At 56.8% G+C, this 18,648-nt stretch overlaps 1 protein-coding gene across 1 annotated transcript in view; it reads left to right on the forward strand.

Moving 5' to 3' along the window:
• STX8 (syntaxin 8) overlaps positions 1-18,368 on the forward strand; it is a 239,081-nt gene extending 220,713 nt beyond the window's left edge. Inside the window, exon 8 of the mRNA XM_059047525.2 lies at positions 18,191-18,368. Within this exon, the coding sequence (XP_058903508.1) occupies positions 18,191-18,258 (68 nt within the window). The 3' untranslated portion in view covers positions 18,259-18,368. The remainder of the gene's footprint in view (positions 1-18,190) is intronic.
• Positions 18,369-18,648: the final 280 nt, after the last annotated feature.

Raw genomic sequence — 18,648 nt, forward strand, 5'->3', positions numbered from 1 at the left:
CCCAGTGGCCCGGCTGCCTCAACCTCACCGCCTGCCCGGGCCCTGTCCCCAGCCCCACGTCAAGCCCCCACCCCCACCTTGAACCTGTAGAGGGGGCGCTGCTGGCCTCTCCGTTCCAACAAGATGACCTTTTGGACCCAGAAAGGGTAACTGGGCTCCAGCTGCCTTTGTTCAAGGTGCTCGGAGAGCGGCCCACGTATCTCGTTTATCCTCGCGATGCCCCGAGAGGTAAGTTTGTTTGACGTTTCTACACGGTTAGGATTATGCCTATAGATTCGAGCTCCTGGCTCCGTGTCATTCTAAACCTGGAGTCTCATCCCCATCTCACTTTTCCTAACATAACTAAACCCTTCGGGGAATGAAATGTCTCAGGCCTTAGCCTAGCCAAAGGGTGTTTTTTTTTCCCCCCCTCCCTTTTTTTTTGTTGTTGTTAAGTTTGATTTATTACTTCGCCTTCTAGCCAGGCTCAATGGATGGTCAGAATATTATAAATAATGTGGATTGAAAAGATCGTGCTGAAATGTTTATTGCGTTCTTAGAGCGCAGGGGACGGCGTGGAGAGTGTGGCCGTGGGGAAAGAGGGCGGGGAAGGCAAATCTTGTTCCGGGGCCGTGTTGGTGTGTCCATAAAAGACAGCTCTCTGAAGGGAAGGCTCGTATATTGCAGCCCCGCAATCAAGAATGCAGAACTGTTCCAGCGGTTGTAAAGAATATTCCTCAAGAATGCCAGGACCATAAGGAACTAATCCTCAGACATCCCCCCTCATTTCCTCACGCACAGTTCTCAAAGGGGGCTGCTAACAGAGCAGCCACCATGCTTTATAAACAGCTCTCCAGCATCCTGGCTTTGGGGCGCCCTCCAGCATGGGGCAGCCGTGTGTGCCCGAGAAAGCGCCTCCTTTGACTGATTCAGCACCCAATGCTTTGGCATTTGAGTCTCTGTCCTTCGGGTCCACTAGAAATACAAATGTTATCCGAGGTCAGGACCCCACCCGCACACGGGAAACGTTGCATCGGCCCGTTGGCATCCAGTGATCACATGTGAAGCTGAGATCACACCAGGTCCTTCTTCCTCTCTCGGGCCTTTCCTCCGGCTTCTGCGAGGAAGGGGGAGGGTCAGAGCTCCTTAGCAGCTGACGCCACCTGGGTCAACCCGATTCTAGATAGAAAAGTCTGGCAGACCAGTGAGATGGTTCTTCGAGTCGCTCTCTGTTCTGAGCAAGGCCGGCTTCGGGGCCACTCCTGGTGTGGTCCCGCAGATCTCAGAACGTGGCGCTCTCTGTCAAGAGGAAAGGAGCCCGAGTACTACTGGCGTGGGACTGGGGCGTCAAATACATCCCAGGCTGCTCCCCTTCTTCACGAGGCTGTGTGTCGTCAGCGGGCCACCCCCGAGCCATCCTCTTTGTGGTACCCAGAGAAAGCCATGGCTCTTCCTGTGCTGTTAACAGATGATACTTGATTTGTGGTGTGGAGGACTGCCAGCGAGCTTTTAATCCTGATCTCTAAGCCAGTGGTTCTCAGATGTGAGCACAGGAAGAATCACGTGCGGGGCTTGTTCACGTCCAGCTTCCCGCCACCAGAGACCCAGGCTCAGTAGGAGCCAGGTGGGGCCCCTGAAATTGCATTTCTGACCAGCTCTCGGGTGATGTGCCTGAGGTCACGCCACGAGTAGCACTGCTCTAAACGTAAAAGTAGCATTTCCAGCGTTAGGTAGTTTTTGCTAATAACTTTCTCAGGAATATCTACAAATGGCAGCTGAATAAAAGTTCCAGGGAATGACGGAAATGTGAACTGGGGCTGTTCAGTGTGAAACAAAGACGGTCCACTTGGCTGAAAATTGAGTCTAAATCATCTGTGTTGAAAGAAACCCATGGGCATCTGATAAAATCCCAACATTTCACCAAAATGTAACTCTATTCATTTACTCGAAAGATAAGTTATAGGATATATTCTCTCCTGGAAGTTTATATTCAGATCACTGGCCACTAATTGGTCAATATTAGTGGGCAATGTTATTGATTTTGCCAGTACCAACTGCACTTGCTTTACTTGTACCCCCTTGTAGTTCTTTAGAACCAATATTTTATAATAGCCTGTTTTATTAAGTTTACACTCTTTCATGCATTCATTCACTCATTTCTTTTCAACACACGTTGATCACTTACTATATGCCGAGAACCGTTGTAGCTGCTGAAATGTCCACGTTAGCTACCACCAAGTAAAACTGCATTTGAAATCCATACTACTGACCCTTAAAATACCAAGCAGTATTTGAATCTAAGCAATGAGGTGCTATATCCAGTCAACTGAGACAGAAATACGTACGTGTCGAGCGCGTATTAAATGACATCTGTCCCGGGCATCCGTGGATAGCGTGCTGGGGACACAGACACGGAAACGCAGGATCTATCCTCTCAAAGCATTTCAGACCCTCAGGGAGGTAAACCCTGAACCCGATCAGTTGTTAATTTCCCCAAATATTAAGTCAGTCTCTCTAAGGCACGTGTTCAACATGCAGGAGCCGCCCAGGAAGAGCGGTCCACAGGCCGCCCTGGGCACGGGAGAGGTGGTGTCCCCGGGGGAGGGGATGGTTTTGAGCCGAGGCCCAGCACTGGTGTCGGGGTGCCGGCGGCGTGGAAGGCGGCGGAGGGCTCCGGAGCGATGCAAACGGTCCCTGCCAAGGCGCGGAGGTGTGAGAGAGGGCGGCATGTTGAGCGAGAGGCCGGGGTGGGCAAACTGGATCGTTTCTGGGGGAAATGTGTCAGAATTCCACTTTTTTATTTTACTTTGAAATGATTTCTGAAGTAACTGACAGACCACGATGCATGCAAGCCAACAAATATTTCAAAGCCAAACCCGACACTTTGGAAGGCATATCCTACTTTTTTTTCAGAAGAGTGGCGAAGGAGAAGTTGATGACGTCATTTCAGTGTTGCCCTCCAACACCTTTTATCGTCTGCGCTCACAACACACAACCGAGAGGCAGACACCCTGCGCGTTTGTGGACAGTGTGTGAGAGGCAAACGCCCGGCGCTGACTCGAACAGGCTCATGACACCCCGTGGCCATCACGGTGCCTTTCCGTGACTGCAGTTTTGTGGTCTCTTTAAGCCCCTTACACACTGACCACCAGAGGAAGAAAGAAGGCAAGGACTCCTCCCTGGATTCCCAGGCTCCTGGGTTGCCTGATCCTTGACAGGGCCTCGGGCTACATGTCGTAGGCCACCCCTGCAGGCCGGTCCTTCACGTGAGCTGGTTCCCAATCTTCGAGCTCTACCGCCATGAATCCTTGGGCCTCAGATACTTCTGTTCATTCTTCTCGCCAATAGAATCCTTGTGCTCAACAGTTTTTAGGCTGACCGTATTCTAGAACGTATGGCTGGGGATCTTGCCCCCTCGTTCGTTTGTTTTCTGAGAAGTAGGATCTTGTCTTTATTTTTGGCCGTGTTGGGTCTTCGTTGCTGCGCACGGGCTCTCTCTAGTTGCGGCGAGCGGGGGCTCCTCTTCGCTGCGGTGCGCGGGCTTCTCGCTGCGGTGGCTTCTCTCGTTGCGGCGCACGGGCAGTAGTTGGCAACAACTACTAGTAGTCTTAGTAGTTGTGGCTCGTGGGCTCTAGAGCGCAGGCTCAGTAGTTGTGGCTCGTGGGCTTAGTTGCTCCGCGGCACGTGGGATCTTCCCGGACCAGGGCTCGAACCCGTGTCCCCTGCATCGGCAGGTGGATTCTCAACTACTGCGCCACCAGGGAAGTCCTGCCTGTTTTTGTTTTTTGGGTGTTGTTTTTTTTTTTTTTTCAGTCAGCTCATTGGTGACCTCATTGACCCCGGGCACCTGTCAGAGCTGCACAGGAGCTTGGGGGGCACCCGTGTCCACCCCACGTGTTCACGTAGGAACCCATGGTTTCCTGCCTCACTGACAGTTGGCGCTACTGAGATGGCGCCTTCCATCTGTGACGGTCAGGTTTTATGGATCCTTAGATGATATGCTGTTCTTAGAAGGATGTCTTTGTCGTGAAGAATGTTAGAGAACAGTCCTGGGTGGAGGGGGCATCGTGGCGGGGGGTCCGCAAGACGGCGGGAAGGTCACCTTCGCTCCACAGAGTGAAGGGTCCTACGGTGAGACCGTGCCCTCGGGCGTGTGAGCTCTGCATCCTGACCGGTCCTGGGCATTTCCTACAGTGAACTGCAAGCCCGCTGCTGCTTTGGGGAAGAGGCCCTTTTCCGTGACCCAGTGCAGAGTGGCTTCCAAGTCTCTGTGGTCCGTACGCCACCCACCTTGGCGGTGCCCGTGGGCTCACAACTCTCCTCCTGCTAACGGGAAGCCGGCAGCTGACCAGGGTGCAAGATGGTTTGCACTCCATCCCTGCAGCGATAATTCATTAAATTCACGTCCCAAAGCTGAAAGGGGGAGGCCTTTGGGGCGCTCTGGGCAGAAGACGCACATCCCTTCTGACAGAGCAAATATGAGTTACATTTTATTGAAGAGCTCTTAATCTATTATCTGTTAATAAGTATATTTTTATGTTTGTGCATATAGGCATACACGCCGTTGGAGAATTTTGCATGAGCATACATTTCAAAATCGGTTTTCCTGGTAGATTCTCTGAAGAGTGACATAGAGAAGATTTTCAAGAGCAGTGTGGGAGCCGTATCTGGGTCTCCCCGAGGGGTCATGCCTGAGGGCAGGTGGCTGGCCACATACCCCTCGGAGGCCCCGTTCTCCTGCGTGTGGGTGGCGTGCATTGGTCGGGGGGATGCGGGCAGCACTGGAGGCTTCAGGGGCCAGGGACGGGGCAGGCCAGAGTGCCTTCTGTCCGAAGGCTGAGCACCGTGCGTGCCACATTCGTAGCGAAGCCAGTCTCCAGCAGGTGACGACGGCAGCCGGCGTCAATCGAGGACATGCCGCGGGCCAGGTCGCGTGCTCGGCACTGGGCGTTTTTTTACCTTGTCGCGTCTCCACGACAACCCGGGGAGCTCAGCGTGGGCCTCCTCCCGATCCCAGGCTCAGAGAATCGGGTTCCTTCCCCAAGCGACAGAGCTGCGATTTGAACGCAAGCCATCTGGCGTCCCAGCCCACTGAGTGCGGCTCTGGCTGTTAGATTCTGCGGCCTCCCAAGGAGGGCAAGCGTGTGTTCGCGCACGTGCGTGTACACGCTCGCCTTCCGTCCCTTTGCTGCACCCCCGGGGAGCGTCCGCACGCACGTGCCGGGGGTAGCGGAACAGAGAGCTTACGGTCACTTAACGGTGATCACTTGAAAGCGGGGGTGACCGTCTGCCTCGATGCTGGGGACAGGCTTCACAGCCAGACGGAGGAACCGGGACACACGTTCTGGTTCTCCGGTAAAAGACTCAGCTCTTGAAGCGAAAGGACCACGTCTGGCTGCTCTCCTCGGCCCTTAGTTTTCTTTTCCGCCGCAGCTCTTAGCAGTCAGTCATCTTTCTTCCGCCCTGCCCCCTGTGGCTCCCGGTTATATACAGTTCCTGTCGCCTCGGGGCCGAGAGGGATGCTGAGGCTAGGCAGGCAGGGGGCCGATACGGGGCCCCCGAGACACAGAGCGCCTCTGCACGCGAAGCACCAGGAACACGCCACCCCCACGTCCGCCAAACTGGGTTGAACCGGCTCCTCCCAAACTTTGGGTGACATCTTGTGTCTACCCTGTCATCGGATTCCTCCCACCGCCCCCCGGCTTCCTCTCGGCTTCCGCCCCCAGCTGGGGGCCAGCGCTCTGTAAAGTGAGAGGGCCGCTGGTCAGGGCAGCAGCCCTCTGTTTAAGAAGCACGCTTTCCACCGGGGCGCGGGATTGTCGAGACCGGGCCCCCCGGGGACGCGTGGCCGCCCGAGCAGCAGCGCGCTTGCCCGCCCACCAAGCAGTGACAGGGCGCGCTGGCCAGGGTCCTCGTGCCCTGGCAAGTGCTTCCTCTCCGGCTCGCCTTTTCTACCCTCCGCAATAAGCCCCCTTTCTGTTTCCACTTGTCATTACATCACCCTTCATTCCAGCAAACTCTCGTCATGTGTTATTTCTAAGCTTACATATTAGGAGCGTTCAAGGATGGCAGTTGCCTGACGCCATGTAGGAAGGCACCTTAATCTCACCCGCAGTATGTTTCCAGATCCCTCTGTGGGATGGCTGGTTTCTGGAAAGTATTAGTACCCCCTCCCCCACGTGCTCCTGGAAGCTGAGGGAGAGGAGAGTATGCCTTTGAGCTCCCCCTTAGCCTGTACGATAGGAAGAGATGAGTTGTGTTCCTCTTTATAGCACTTAACCCCTTCTAGCTTTGGGGTTTTGTCTGTCTTCACCTGCTGTGCCCCCAACACACACACACACACACACACACACTCTCCCTCCCTCTCCCTCTCCCTCCCCCTCCCTCTCCCTCTCCCTCCCTCTCCCTCTCTCCCTCCCTCTCCCTCTCTTCCTCTCTCCCTCTCTTCCTCTCTCCCTCTCTCCCTCTCTCCCTCTCTCCCTCTCTCCCTCTCTCCCTCTCTCCCTCTCTCCCTCTCTCCCTCTCTCCCTCTCCTCCCTCTCCTCCCTCTCCCCCCTCTCCCTCTCCTCCCTCTCCCCCCTCTCCCTCTCCTCCCTCTCCTCCCTCTCCTCCCTCTCCCTCTCCTCCCTCTCCTCCCTCTCCCTCTCCTCCCTCTCCTCCCTCTCCCTCTCCTCCCTCTCCTCCCTCTCCCTCTCCTCCCTCTCCTCCCTCTCCCTCTCCTCCCTCTCCTCCCTCTCCCTCTCCTCCCTCTCCCTCTCCTCCCTCTCTCTCTCTCTCACTCACACACACACACACACAAATAGCAACTCAATGAAGGCAGGAATTTCTGCCTGTTTTGTTCATTGCTGTATCCCCAGTGCCTGGCACCCTGCACATGTTCTATCAATGTTTGTTAAATAAATCAGAAGCCGAGAGAGAGAGAACCCAGAGGCCATCGGCATTGTTTCTGCTTCCCTAGCCACATTGGGAGTAGGGACCATCTGTTTCCAGTTGCCGATTAAACACTGATGGAGCCGGCTCCATGTGTGACGTGTGTAAAGGATACACATGCCCAGCAACAGTAATGGTGGCACGGGTGGCCCTTGTTAGGACTGTGGTGGCAGGAACAGTGTGTGCTCGCCTGGGACCTGCTGGGTCCAGGCGGCCCACGGGCCCTACACGGTGCGTCTGGGGAGGAGGGGGTCCCCAAGGGGGACGCTCTGAACACCTAGCTCACCCCATCCATGGTGTTCTTCTTAGCCTTGTTTACAGCGGGGGCTCTCCTGCTCTGATCTTTGCTCTAAATACCTCTTGCCCGAGAACTCGAGGGCAGCGTTGCTTCACTTTGATTCCTCAGGACGTCTCTAGCAAATCAGAGAATACTTGCAAGATAATAGGATATGTAACTGTGGAAGAGAAGAGTTTGGTCTCTGAGAAGGTCTCTTAACGGTGACAGCTGTTTCAGGTGGGACCTCGGCCCACTCAGAGTAAGGTGTGCTAGATGCAGCACAAGACAGGGGGCTCCCAGGAGCTATGCCTTTGCACCTTCCTTTCAACGCTCAGCCAGTACGGCGAAATCGTTCTCACGTGACTCTGATACTTTTACAAATAATTAGAGACGAATAGTTGTTTTTGCTGATGGTGTCTTTACTGAAAGATCTTGGTTACAAGTAAGAGGAAATGACTCTGGCTCGTTTAGGTTAAAGAACGTGTAATTTATTTGCACGACGTTGGGTTACTTGCGAGAACCTAAGGGACGATGGGGCCAAGCAAGCGTCAGGAAGAGCCGGAAGCCGGGCAGGCCTGGGGCCTTCCAGCCGGAGTGGGTAGAGTACTCCTCTGGGGCGCCCCCTGGGCCGTGGCTGAACCCCAGCTCTGTCGGTCCAAAGTCACAAAACCCCTGGAGAGGAAAGCCTGGTTCGCTTCACTGGCTCCACTGCTACAGGCCCACCTGCTGCGTCTACAGGAGCAAGTTGAACAGACGTGGTCACTGCTTCCTCCCCTGCCCATAATACGTTCCTTTGAGGTTTGAGACTCAGACACTCAGTTCAGATCTACCACCAAGTAGCCTTTGCGTCTTGGTCAAATGATTTGCTTTAAACAGAACACAGCAGATGAGCAGGCGTTTGATGGAGTGAGAAAGTGCTCTCCTGAGGGCTGTCCCTCCCTGCCTTTCTCTACCTGAGTGAGAACTTCGGCAGCAGCGCCCTCCCGTCACCTTGACCGTTGTCCCTGGTTGATGCCAGGTGATGTTTCCCAGTCCATAGGGCCTGAACGAAGGGGTTTGCAAAGGTGAGGCCGTAGCCTGACTGGAGCCATCCAGAAATCTGCTGCTGCTTCATCAAGAGGGAATTGTCAAAACAAGGTATCCATAACCGAGCCCCTGACTGTGTTTTCAGAGACACTTGAACTTCTGCCGGACTCTAGCCATATTCACATTCCCGGGGGTAACAGTGCAGCCCGGTGAGAGGGTATTGCTTAGCAAATGTTGAAGCACCAGAGAATTGGCATTACATTATTGACTTGACGACTCATAATAAGCTGCTTTGGATTTTGCTCACATGCAGGATTATCTACTTACAGTTGGATCCTGTTGTTGAATCATGGTAGTTGCCGGGCTGAACTTATTTCAGGGACGGGAAATGAATAACACTTTAAGAACAAAGATGGGACCTAGAAACTAGTCAGCACTTTCTGCGCAGGGAGAAACAGTAACGGCTGAGTTTTTACACAGCCCCTCCAGGGAACGGTGTCTTCTGCGGGGGTTTTTAGTTTTGTTTTGGGGAGGCACGGATGGGTCGATTTTCTGCCTTTCTCACGAGACCGGGACACCCGTAAAGAGATGCCGTGTATCTTTGCCCCGTCGGACCTGACCCCGCAATAAGGTCTCAGTAGCTTGTGTTGAGTTTGGCTCTGGTGTGGGTAAATCTAAGTCGCTTGGCCAGTGCCCTCGGCCAGGGCACTTGACCGGCAAGCCTGACCCCTCCGTTGGGACCTGATTTGCGCCCGGCCAGGGAGATGAGCTCTCAGGTGCTCACGCTGGGCCTCCGTGAGCCGGGTGTCGGCCTCCTCACCCCCATGGCTGTGACAGGGCCACCTGACGCCCTGCAAGGCCCTCATTCCCGGAGCCCAGACCCCGGGAGCCCGCCTTTCGCTAGGCCTCCATCCGGCTCCTCTGCCCTGTCTCTTGCAGCCCTAATTCCTTTTAATTTCCTGTTCTAGGCAAGTCCTTTTTCCCTCCTCCCCAGCCCTCCTCTCGGGTCACCCTCCCTGCTTCCTGCTGAGAACCGCGCTGCCTCTGGCCCCCAGATGTGCGCCTGCACCGCTCCCTCTCCCCAGTCAGCTTCCTACCCTTCGGAGTGGCTGCTTGTTGAGTTTTTCTGTTTACACAAAGCAGGACCTCCAGTCCGCATTGAAATGGGGTGCCCCCCCCCGGGGCCGGGGCCTTTGGGGGACAGGGGGTGAGGTGCCAGCGCCGGGAGGAGGCTGCCTCTCCCCTTCCCACGTCACCTCGGCGCAAAAATCCAGCCCAGACACACTCAGGGGCACCAGGTTCATCCCTGCAAAGACTCATTTCGGAGAAGACCCCAGCCCTCACCCTCAGGAAGCTGGCAGTCTCCAGAATGGAGCCAGCGTCAGCAGCCGTGTGTGCCAGGCCCTCGGCCGGGGAATGTCACGTGACGCCCCCGCGGCCTGGGGACACGTGCGTCGGCCCTGTGGACGTGGAACGCGGAGGCATCGAGCGGCCAGCTCGCACAGGCCAGCGGGGGGCCGGGCTGGGGTCGGCGTGTCCTCCCCGCGCCCTGCGCTGCGTGCCTAGGCTGTGACCTTGTCGAAAGGCAGAGACGCCAGCGCCGTCACAGACGCGTTCCGTCGGCGTGACATAAAGCCGCGGGAAGGTTGAGATCTGTGTTAATTCCAGGTCTCTCTGTTTTCAGTCAGAGCCCAGACGTAGGCACATCTGAGGCATGTTCTTTGCCTTCTGATGTATTTCTCCGAGGGGCTGTGCCGTCGCGGCCGGGTCGCGAGCCCTGGCTTTCCCCCCACGCGGCAGGACCTCCCGGGGCCCCCAGCCGGCCCTGCGGCTGCTCCCGTCGTCACTGAGCCCCGACCTCCTCACCCAGAAACTGGGGGAGGTTGTGGCTCTGCCAGCTCATTGCCCGACGGCGGGGATAAGATCGGGACCAGAGCACGTGTGCCCCGTGGCAGAGCGGGAGCCCTGACTTCCGCGCTTGTGGCCGTGCCGTCATCTCCACCGTCGGTAGCGCCGTTCGTGCCATCACAGCCAGAGCGCCCGGGCTCCGCGGCCCCGAGGCCCGCTGTGCGCGCGCCCCCGCGTGGCGGGATGCGCCCCGGGGCCGGGCACGCCTTTGGAGCTCCCTCGGGCCCCCCGCACACCGTCTAGGCCCCCCGGGTGCGCTTTCCCCGGCTCCCTCTGCCGCCGCAACCCGTCCTCAGCGCACACCCTGGCCCTGCCCTTCCTCAAAGGCCTTTCACGCCTCGCTTTCCCATGGCTTCTCCCGCCCGGCGCCCGCAGCCGGTGCTCGCCCGGCACAGCCGCCCTTGCTGTGGCTCATAGCCGACGCGGGTGCCGCCAGACACCCGCGCCCCCCCTTTCCCGGATGCCCGTCGTCACCCCCGGGCCTCGGCTAGAATTGGGCCGCCTCGCGACTAAACGCCACCGAGGCTTTCCCGTTCCTGTTCCTCTTCCTTCTCTTCCGGAACGAACGGCGGCGTTTTACTGCCGTTGTTGAGCCAGGAGGCCGGCCGCTCATCTGCCGCGCGCAAGGCCGCGGCCGCGGGCTGTACGAGGAGTCAAGGCCGCTGTCATCGCGGCCGCCACTCGCGGGGTGCCAGTTACGATCTGCAAGTTTTACATACTTCCTTTTATTGAATCCTCGCAACAAGCTCAGGAAGTTGGTTTTTTTAGGCTTGTTCTGCAGACGGTGGAACGGAACTCAGAGTTCAGGAACTTTCCCAGCGTTTCATAGCTGGAAAGTGGACGTGTTGGAAGTCGGCTCTCCCTGAGTCCCCAAAGCAGTGCCCCTTCCGCCGCATCAGCCGCACGGCGCCTGCTTTGGGAGCTCCTGTGACCTAAGGAAAGAAGCGTGAATAAGTAAAATAAGAATTGAAAGGTGGGGCTTCCCTGGTGGCGCGGTGGTTGAGAGTCCGCCTGCCGATGCAGGGGACGCGGGTTCGTGCCCCGGTCCGGGAGGATCCCACGTGCCGCGGAGCGGCTGGGCCCATGAGCCGTGGCCGCTGAGCCTGCGCGTTCGGAGCCTGTGCTCCGCAACGGGAGAGGCCCCAACAGTGAGAGGCCCGCGTACCGCCAAAAAAAAAAAAAAAAAAAGAATTGAAAGATGGAGGCCAGTCATTGGAGAGCAGTGGCCTGGCTGTGAACGCCTCTCTGACCCCAGGGAGGCTAGGTCTCTGGGGGTGGAGAGGTCTCTGTGGAGGAAGTGGACTCCGCCCTGGGGTGGGGTGCGAAAGGGATGAGGGTGCAAGCAGAGGGTGCAGGAGGGCGGGGAGGATGGACGGAAGGTCTGTTGAGGGGATGGGGGAGCCTGCTGGAGCCGCAGAGGAAGCTTTACCCACCAGCGGAGGAAGGAGAGCCTGGTGGGATGGGTTGCGTGCCAGATAAGAAAAGAACCAGACTCAGCAAATCAGAGATGACTTTTGTAGAGTGTTTTGATGAAAGCACAGTTTGGGGAAAATTCAAATGTGGAACTGTGGTGTGAAATAGATTCACGAGCAGGGAGAGAGCAGAGGCTGGTCTCCGCACTGTGTCTCTGCAAACCCAGGCCCCCAGCCCAGCCAAGTCGCCAGGTGGGCTGGAGGAAGACGGCTCGTGCCCGCGCCCCCGCGGCCGACCAGACGCAAACACCGCTCCCGAGTGGGCAGGAGTGGGCCGAGGGGTGAGCTCAAGGGGAACTGCCATTCTTCAGCCCTTCAGTTTGAAAATCAGAATGTCAACATGTTCACCGTCTCTGCACGGCCTCTACTCTTTTCTTAGCTTATTTGCCTAGTAACGGGATTAAAGGGAACATTTACATGAACTTTTGAAAGCCAATATTTCCAGTTGTGTCTTTTCTTCTGCTATCCTCCCCCTCAACTCAGGAGCCTGCTGCAAAAAAATCTGTTTGATCAGTGAGAACCCACTGGTTAATACATAAGCAAATGTCACCTATTGATGGACACAACTGGGGGAAAAAACAGCTCCAGGAGTCTTTGATAAACGTCCTCCGTGGGTCTTTAGAGGCTGCGTGAGAGCTGTTTGTGGGCCCTGATTCTTCCAGTGTGAAGAACAAAGCAGACAACAGGAGAATATACAGTTTGGTTCCAACCAACCAACCACAGCTGGCAGCCAGCATGGCTTTCCTTGTGATGAGCAAAAACCAGATAAAAAGGCTTCGATAAAATTGGCCTTTGTACCCCCCTCCCTCCTGACACCTCGCCCCTCCCTCCTTCAGTCCTCTCTCCTCCATCCCCCCCTGCTCTCCCCTCCTTCCTCCCTGCTCTCCCACCATGCTGATCGCTGGAGTTTTCCTACACTTTCCTAAGGGGCAACCTGGACAATACAGAGGCCTGTTGCCACTCTGTTAAAGATAAGCCAGACCCCCTCCCCCCTCCTTCTCCCTCCTCCCTCCCCTCCCCCTCCTCCCCCTCTTCCCCCTCCTCCCCCTCCTCCCCCTCCTCCCCCTCCTCCCCCTCCTCCCCCTCCTCCCCCTCCTCCCCCTCCTCCCCCTCCTCCCCCTCCTCCCCCTCCTCCTCATCAGTAAGCACTAGGAGCCGTTACCCATGCTCCACTGTGGCAGAGGTGTTGGCATAACAGCCTCCGTAATTTGCTGGTTTCCAGTGTTTCCCTGGAAAAAATATGGACCATGAATCCTGATGAACAATCTTCAGCAAACACAACACTGTCCCTGAGAGACCGTGTTTCACAACCTTTCCCCGTTTGCTGAGGAGTTTTTCTTACATCTTTTGGTAATTGCCATGAGCTGGACTTGTAAATATTACAAATGGTTGAGTAATACGCATCTGGTAAACTGACCAAAGGAAACGGACGTTTTTTTCCCACTCTTGGAACTCTGGCATCCCAGGCCTGCCCCTGAAAGGAGCACTTGGGGATCGGAAGGGAAAATGTGCCCTGCCAGGTGCCAGCAGGCCCCGCGCGGCGCCGAGTGGCGTGTGCAGGAAGGCTGCCGGCGTCCGCGGCCTCGCCAGGTGTTTGTGTGCTGGGTTTGGGGGCAGAGGGCATTCACTGTTTCACAAGTTGGTAGGTTCCCAGAAGTTCCACTGTCTTTCCCGGGTCTGAAATGTCCAACATTTCCTTAGCCGGGGGCTGGGGGTGGGGAATGGATGACGAGACCCCCTGAGGTTTAAGCCCTGTTCCGAGGCAAGAGAAAGAGGTTCTGTCTGTCACACATGACGGAACGCTATTCCTGTACTTCCCGTGGCCAGTGGCCATCGGTGGCTTGGTTGCCCTCGTCCTCTAAGCTAGAACCACCTTCCTCTGTCTGAAGCGTTGGGGGCTCTTCCCTGGCTCTGTCTTTAAGGAATAGCCACCCCTCTGCGTTGGGCGTGGTGGTGATGTGGATTTTCCGATGGTGCCTTTTGGTGGTACTTACTGAAGCGTCTGTAGATGAAACGTGTGGGCGTTGCTTCCAAAAAATACACCAGGGACAGGGAGCGGGTGAGGGTAGAGATGAAAGCAGATCGGCCACGAACCGACCCCTGTTAAAGCTGAGTGATGAGAGTTCATCACAGTTCCCTAGACTCTCCCGTCTACTCTTGTATTTGTTTCCATTTTCCCGCTATAAAAAGTTGCCCAAAGGAAGAAGGAAAGAAATGGGAAAAGGAAAAAAAAAAAAGAGAGAGGAAACTCTTTATCTCCATTTTCCAGCCCAAAGACAGCTGGGCCTCTCTGTCTCTCTCTCTCTCTCTCTGTCTCTCTCTCTCTCTCTCTCTCTCTCTCTCTGTCTCTCTGTCTCTCTCCTCTCTCCTCTCTCTCTCATAAAACCCCACTTTGTGTCGGGAATCAGGGTCCCCCCGAGACGGGCCCCAGGGGTAAGAAAGGGTAAGAGTGTGGCCGAGGGGTCCCCACCTGGATTCCTCTCACCAGCTGTGGGGCATTAGGTGAGAGAGCTTTCTAGAACTTCAGCTTCCTCATAACAAAAGCAGACAAGAATTACCTGTTGCTGCGACTCGAGCAGGGCAAGCCGGCCGGCTCTGACTAGTGCACGCGCGCCGCCGCTTAGCTCTGCCACGCTGTCTCTTTCCGAAGCATCCTTCAGAGGGGAGAGACTCCATTCGAGGAAGGTGCTAGAGCTGTGTTCACCTTCCAGAAAAGCCCAAGTTCTACCCTTTGACCCAAAAGAACCCACAAGGCTGCCGCTGTCACCTGCCTCCTCAGAACGACCTCCTCAGCTGACCCCGGGCGCGCCCCGGTTTACCTAAACCTGCTGGAAACCTCCTACCCAGGGCACCCGTCTGCTCTGCAAGGGTTTGAAGTGTCAGTCTTATCTGTCCCTGATCTCAGAGGCCCACCTTTGATCTTTGGACAAGAAACCAGTTTATCACATGTTAGCAAGTTACAGTCTCTGGCGTCAGCAGGTGAAGTGCGTTTCACTTTTCACAGGCCTTGTGGACCCCGTCGTAGCTGTCCTGTGGCACCGTTTGTAGAGCTCACGGTTTCTGTGGTAGAATAGTCAGCGGCCGAAAGAGGAATCACCGCGTTCACGACGGTCGCGATAGGCCTCCACCCTCTGCCCACGCTGCGCTGTGAACCATCGCCGAGGCCCGGGAGCTTTTCCCCGTCCCGCTGGGGGCTCTGCAGGGTTTGTAATTGGGATTTTGACCATCTTTTGAAGTTTCTCTTGGACTCCGCGACGCCTTTCCCTAGCTCCCCTCTCCCTGTTGCCTACCTCTTCTGTGTCCTTCTCGTTGGTTCCTCGTGTTCCTTCCAGATACTCAGTGCGTTTGTTGGTTTATAGCCAAAAGAACGTCCCGCGCCCCTTTCGTGTGCCAGGCTCTGCTCCAGGCGCAGGGGACGTGGTGGTGGACACAGCCCCTGCCGTAGGCGCTCACGTGCCAGTGGCGGATGCAGATAGCAACTGACTGAGGAGCCGGATCGTGGTTTAAGAAGCGTCACTGCAGAGACAGAAGGGACACGGTCCACTGCAGGTCACGAAGGAGTCCCTGCAGGATGGGAGACTGATGCTGAGTTTTGGAGGATGAACAGGGATTAGACCGAGAGGGGCAGGAAAGACAGCACACGTCCAGGCCGGGAGGCAGGAGGGGAGGGTTCAGGGCACATTGGAAGAACCGAAGTCAGGATGGCCCGAGCACAGGACACCGTGTGGCTTCAGGGGTAGCGGGGGCAGATGACGCGGGGCCTTCACATGCCATGAGGGGTGGGGATTTTAAGCCGTCGGACAGTTTTGAGCCGGGAAGCAACCTGATCTGATTTCCATTCTGGCTCGATTGTGGGGAAAGGATTGGGTCAAAGGAGAGGCTGGTCAGTCCTTGCAGTGACCCAAGCGGGAGATGGTGGTGACGGTGATGCCTGAGGCTGCTTCCATCGGACCGCAGGCTCCGCGTGTAGAAACTCAAACCCGACGTATGGTTTCTCCTTCCGAGCCAGTTACTGCGCTTGATTTCCTCGTCCTGCTTTTCTCACAATCGCCCTGATTTGAAAATTCAGGGCCACTCATATGGGCCTCCCCTTGGGCCATCGCAGCCTTGGTCCAGAGCCCGGGCCGCACAGGCAGCCTCTCAGCGCCATGCGCCCTCCCAGCCCCCATCCTGGCTGAGCGTCGGCCGCAGGACTTCTTCCTGAGCCATCGCTCAGCCCGTCTTCTCCCCTTTCCTCCGAAACGCAGTCCTCCCCCTTGTCCTTAGGGTAAGCCTGGGCTCCGGGGGGCCAGCAGTTGCCCCTGATGCTTCGCCCTGGTCTGTCTGCTTCCCTCGTTTCCATTGCTTTTTAAGGAAAACGGTTGCACAAGATAAACCTTTCCTCCAGCCGAGGAGCCAGTGGGATTCCTGCCCAGGTAGAGCCTTTGGTCAACCTGAAGATGTTTCTGGAGGCAGAAATGAATGGAAAGGTGTGTTCTTCTGGTTCTGGCAAGAAGGTGGACTGAGAGAATGTTGATTCAGCAGCCGCACACACCCACCCCCTTACTACAAGCATCTTGAGATGCTAGAGGAAATATTACAACACCCCCTAGAGTGTTAACGGATGGCTGAATTTGCAAGGAAGAAAGGAAATCCCAGATGAAAGAAATAGAGTGAGGCCATCCTTGGCCACAGTGACCCAGAGCAGGGCCGGCAGATTCTGTGAAAGGCCAGCCAGTAAATGCGTTAGGCTTTGCAGACCCCAGACAGTGTGACACATCTCCTTTTTCTTTTTTGACAACCCGTTAAAAATACAAAAACCACTCTTAGCTCACGGGTTATATAAAACAGACCACAAGGGACTCCCCTGGTGGCGCAGTGGTCGAGAATCCGCCTGCCGATGCAGGGGACACGGGTTTGAGCCCTGGTCCGGGAAGATCCCACATGCCGTGGAGCAACTAAGCCCGTGTGCCACAACCACTGAGCCTGCGTGCCACAACTACTGAAGCCCGCACGCCTAGAGCCCGTGCTCTGCAACGAGGGAAGCCACTGCAGTGAGAAGCCCGTACACCGCGATTAAGAGTGGCCCCCGCTCGCCGCAACTGGAGAAAGCCCGTGCGCAGCAACGAAGACCCAACGCAGCCCAAAATAAATAATTGTTTTTTAAAAAAGAGGCACACTTTTGGCAAGGCTAGAGACAAAAAAAAATGGATGCACGAACAGGTGGAGTGAGAAATTAAAAGGACTGAGATACAGCATAGTGTTTAAATTATAGGAGAATATAATGAACAATCTTATACCAGTACTTCTGGACACTCAGAAAAAAAATGAGCAATTTCCCGGAAAGATATAATTTAACAAAACTGACTCAAGAAGAAGGGGAAGCAGAATTCCCAACGTGGGGAGGCGCCCCAGTGCGGCGAGAGTGTCGAAAACGCCTTCGGCGGCTCTTCATTCGTTTATTCAACAATTGTGTATCGAGTCTGCACGCCAGGCAGTGTTGTAGAAAGCTGGCGATGCAGCAGTAAATAAAATAATCAGAACCGCACACACTACGTCCATTCCGTCCAGCAGAGCTTTCCGTGAAGATGGGGATGTTCTCTGTTGTCGCTGTCTGGGAGGGTCGCCACTGGCCACGTGTGGCTCTTAAGCCCTAGAAGCCTGGCGTGGCCGGTGGCTGTATCTGGTAGCCACTCGGGTCAATAATGTGCGAGTGGCTTCCTGTAACAGAATAAGCTGCTGAGCTCTGGGGACCCTGGGCTTGCCCAGAACAGCTCCTCAGCCTGAGGTGGGCGGTCCTGGTGGCCAAACAGCCGCGTGATCCCGACTCGCGTGTCGCTTGTAGAGCATTTTCACGTGCTGCGCCGTCGCGGCCGGGCCCTGCGTCTGATGCGCCGCGACCGCGCCGGCCTCCGGCGGGTAGGAAGCACTCATCACGCAGCCGGGGAGTCAGCGCGGAAGGCGCCGAGCGCGTCGGGCGAAGGGGCCGAGTGCCCCCGGGCCCGCCCTGTTCATCAGCGCTGCGGGGATGCGCGTGGCGAGTCCAGCCGCGTCCGCCGAGGGAGGCGGGCCGGGCCTGGCGAGCAGAGCTGGACACGGAGCGGACTGGCCGGGAGGGCCGATGCCCTCCGTTGGGGTCCCCGGCCAGGAAGTCGAGGAAGTGAAACTAGAAAATGCTAATATGAAAAGATTCACGGGAAAAGTGTCTCTCTCAGAATTTTTGTTACAGAGGGGTGACAGGTACCTCGGGCTCGAGGAGGAAAGCTAAAGCCACGTGCGTAGGGGAGAAAATGGATTCTAGAATCAGTGCGGGGCCGAGCTGGGCCCAGGCGCCGGAGCGGGGGACCGAAAGGGGAGGCCCCGGCAGGTCAGGAGCGCGGGCCCCGTTCCGGCACAGCCCTTGAGGGGGCGAGATGGCAACTCTCCGGTGTTCCTGGAGCCCCTCCCTTCCGCGGCCTCCAGCCTGCAGAACCGGAGGCCGCTGGCCCCCCCCACCCCCACCCCCACCGGGGCTCCCGGGAGAACTGCGTCCACTGTCTCCCGGAAGCTACTTCACGGGGCGGGTGACGCTCGTCTGGCGTGAACCCTCACGGGGCCCCCGTGTGCTTCTGTTTTTCAGGGATGGTAGCGGTGACCCTGCTGCTGCTCGTGGCTATTGTGGTCGTTGCGGTCTGGCCTGCTGACTAGTGGCCGCCAAGGGGCCGCCGGCCGGGACACCTGCCAGCGGGGGAGTCAAGTTCGGCGTATCCTCCCGGCGCCCGAAAGCCACTCTCAATAAATCCCCCCAGAGCTCTGAACTCCTGACGTGCGTTGCTTCAGCAAAGGCAGATCGTGCGGCCGCTGCAGAGAGCTGCCGGGGTGTCGGGCGGCGTGGCCCTTTGGGGTTGTGCCTTGGTCATCGGGCTGCGAGCCCGAGGCCCCCCAGTGGTCACTGCCCCGTGGCTGCTGATGGATCCCGGCCACCCCACAGCGTGCTGGGCACCCAGGGGGGGACGATGCCGAATTCCTAGGCAGCTTGTGACCTCGAGTGTCCAGTCCGCTCGGGGAAGTCACGCGCCCGTGTGGGAGAGCGGTGGA

This window comes from Kogia breviceps, chromosome 19, assembly GCF_026419965.1.
Source record: "Kogia breviceps isolate mKogBre1 chromosome 19, mKogBre1 haplotype 1, whole genome shotgun sequence".
NCBI lineage: Eukaryota > Metazoa > Chordata > Mammalia > Artiodactyla > Physeteridae > Kogia > Kogia breviceps.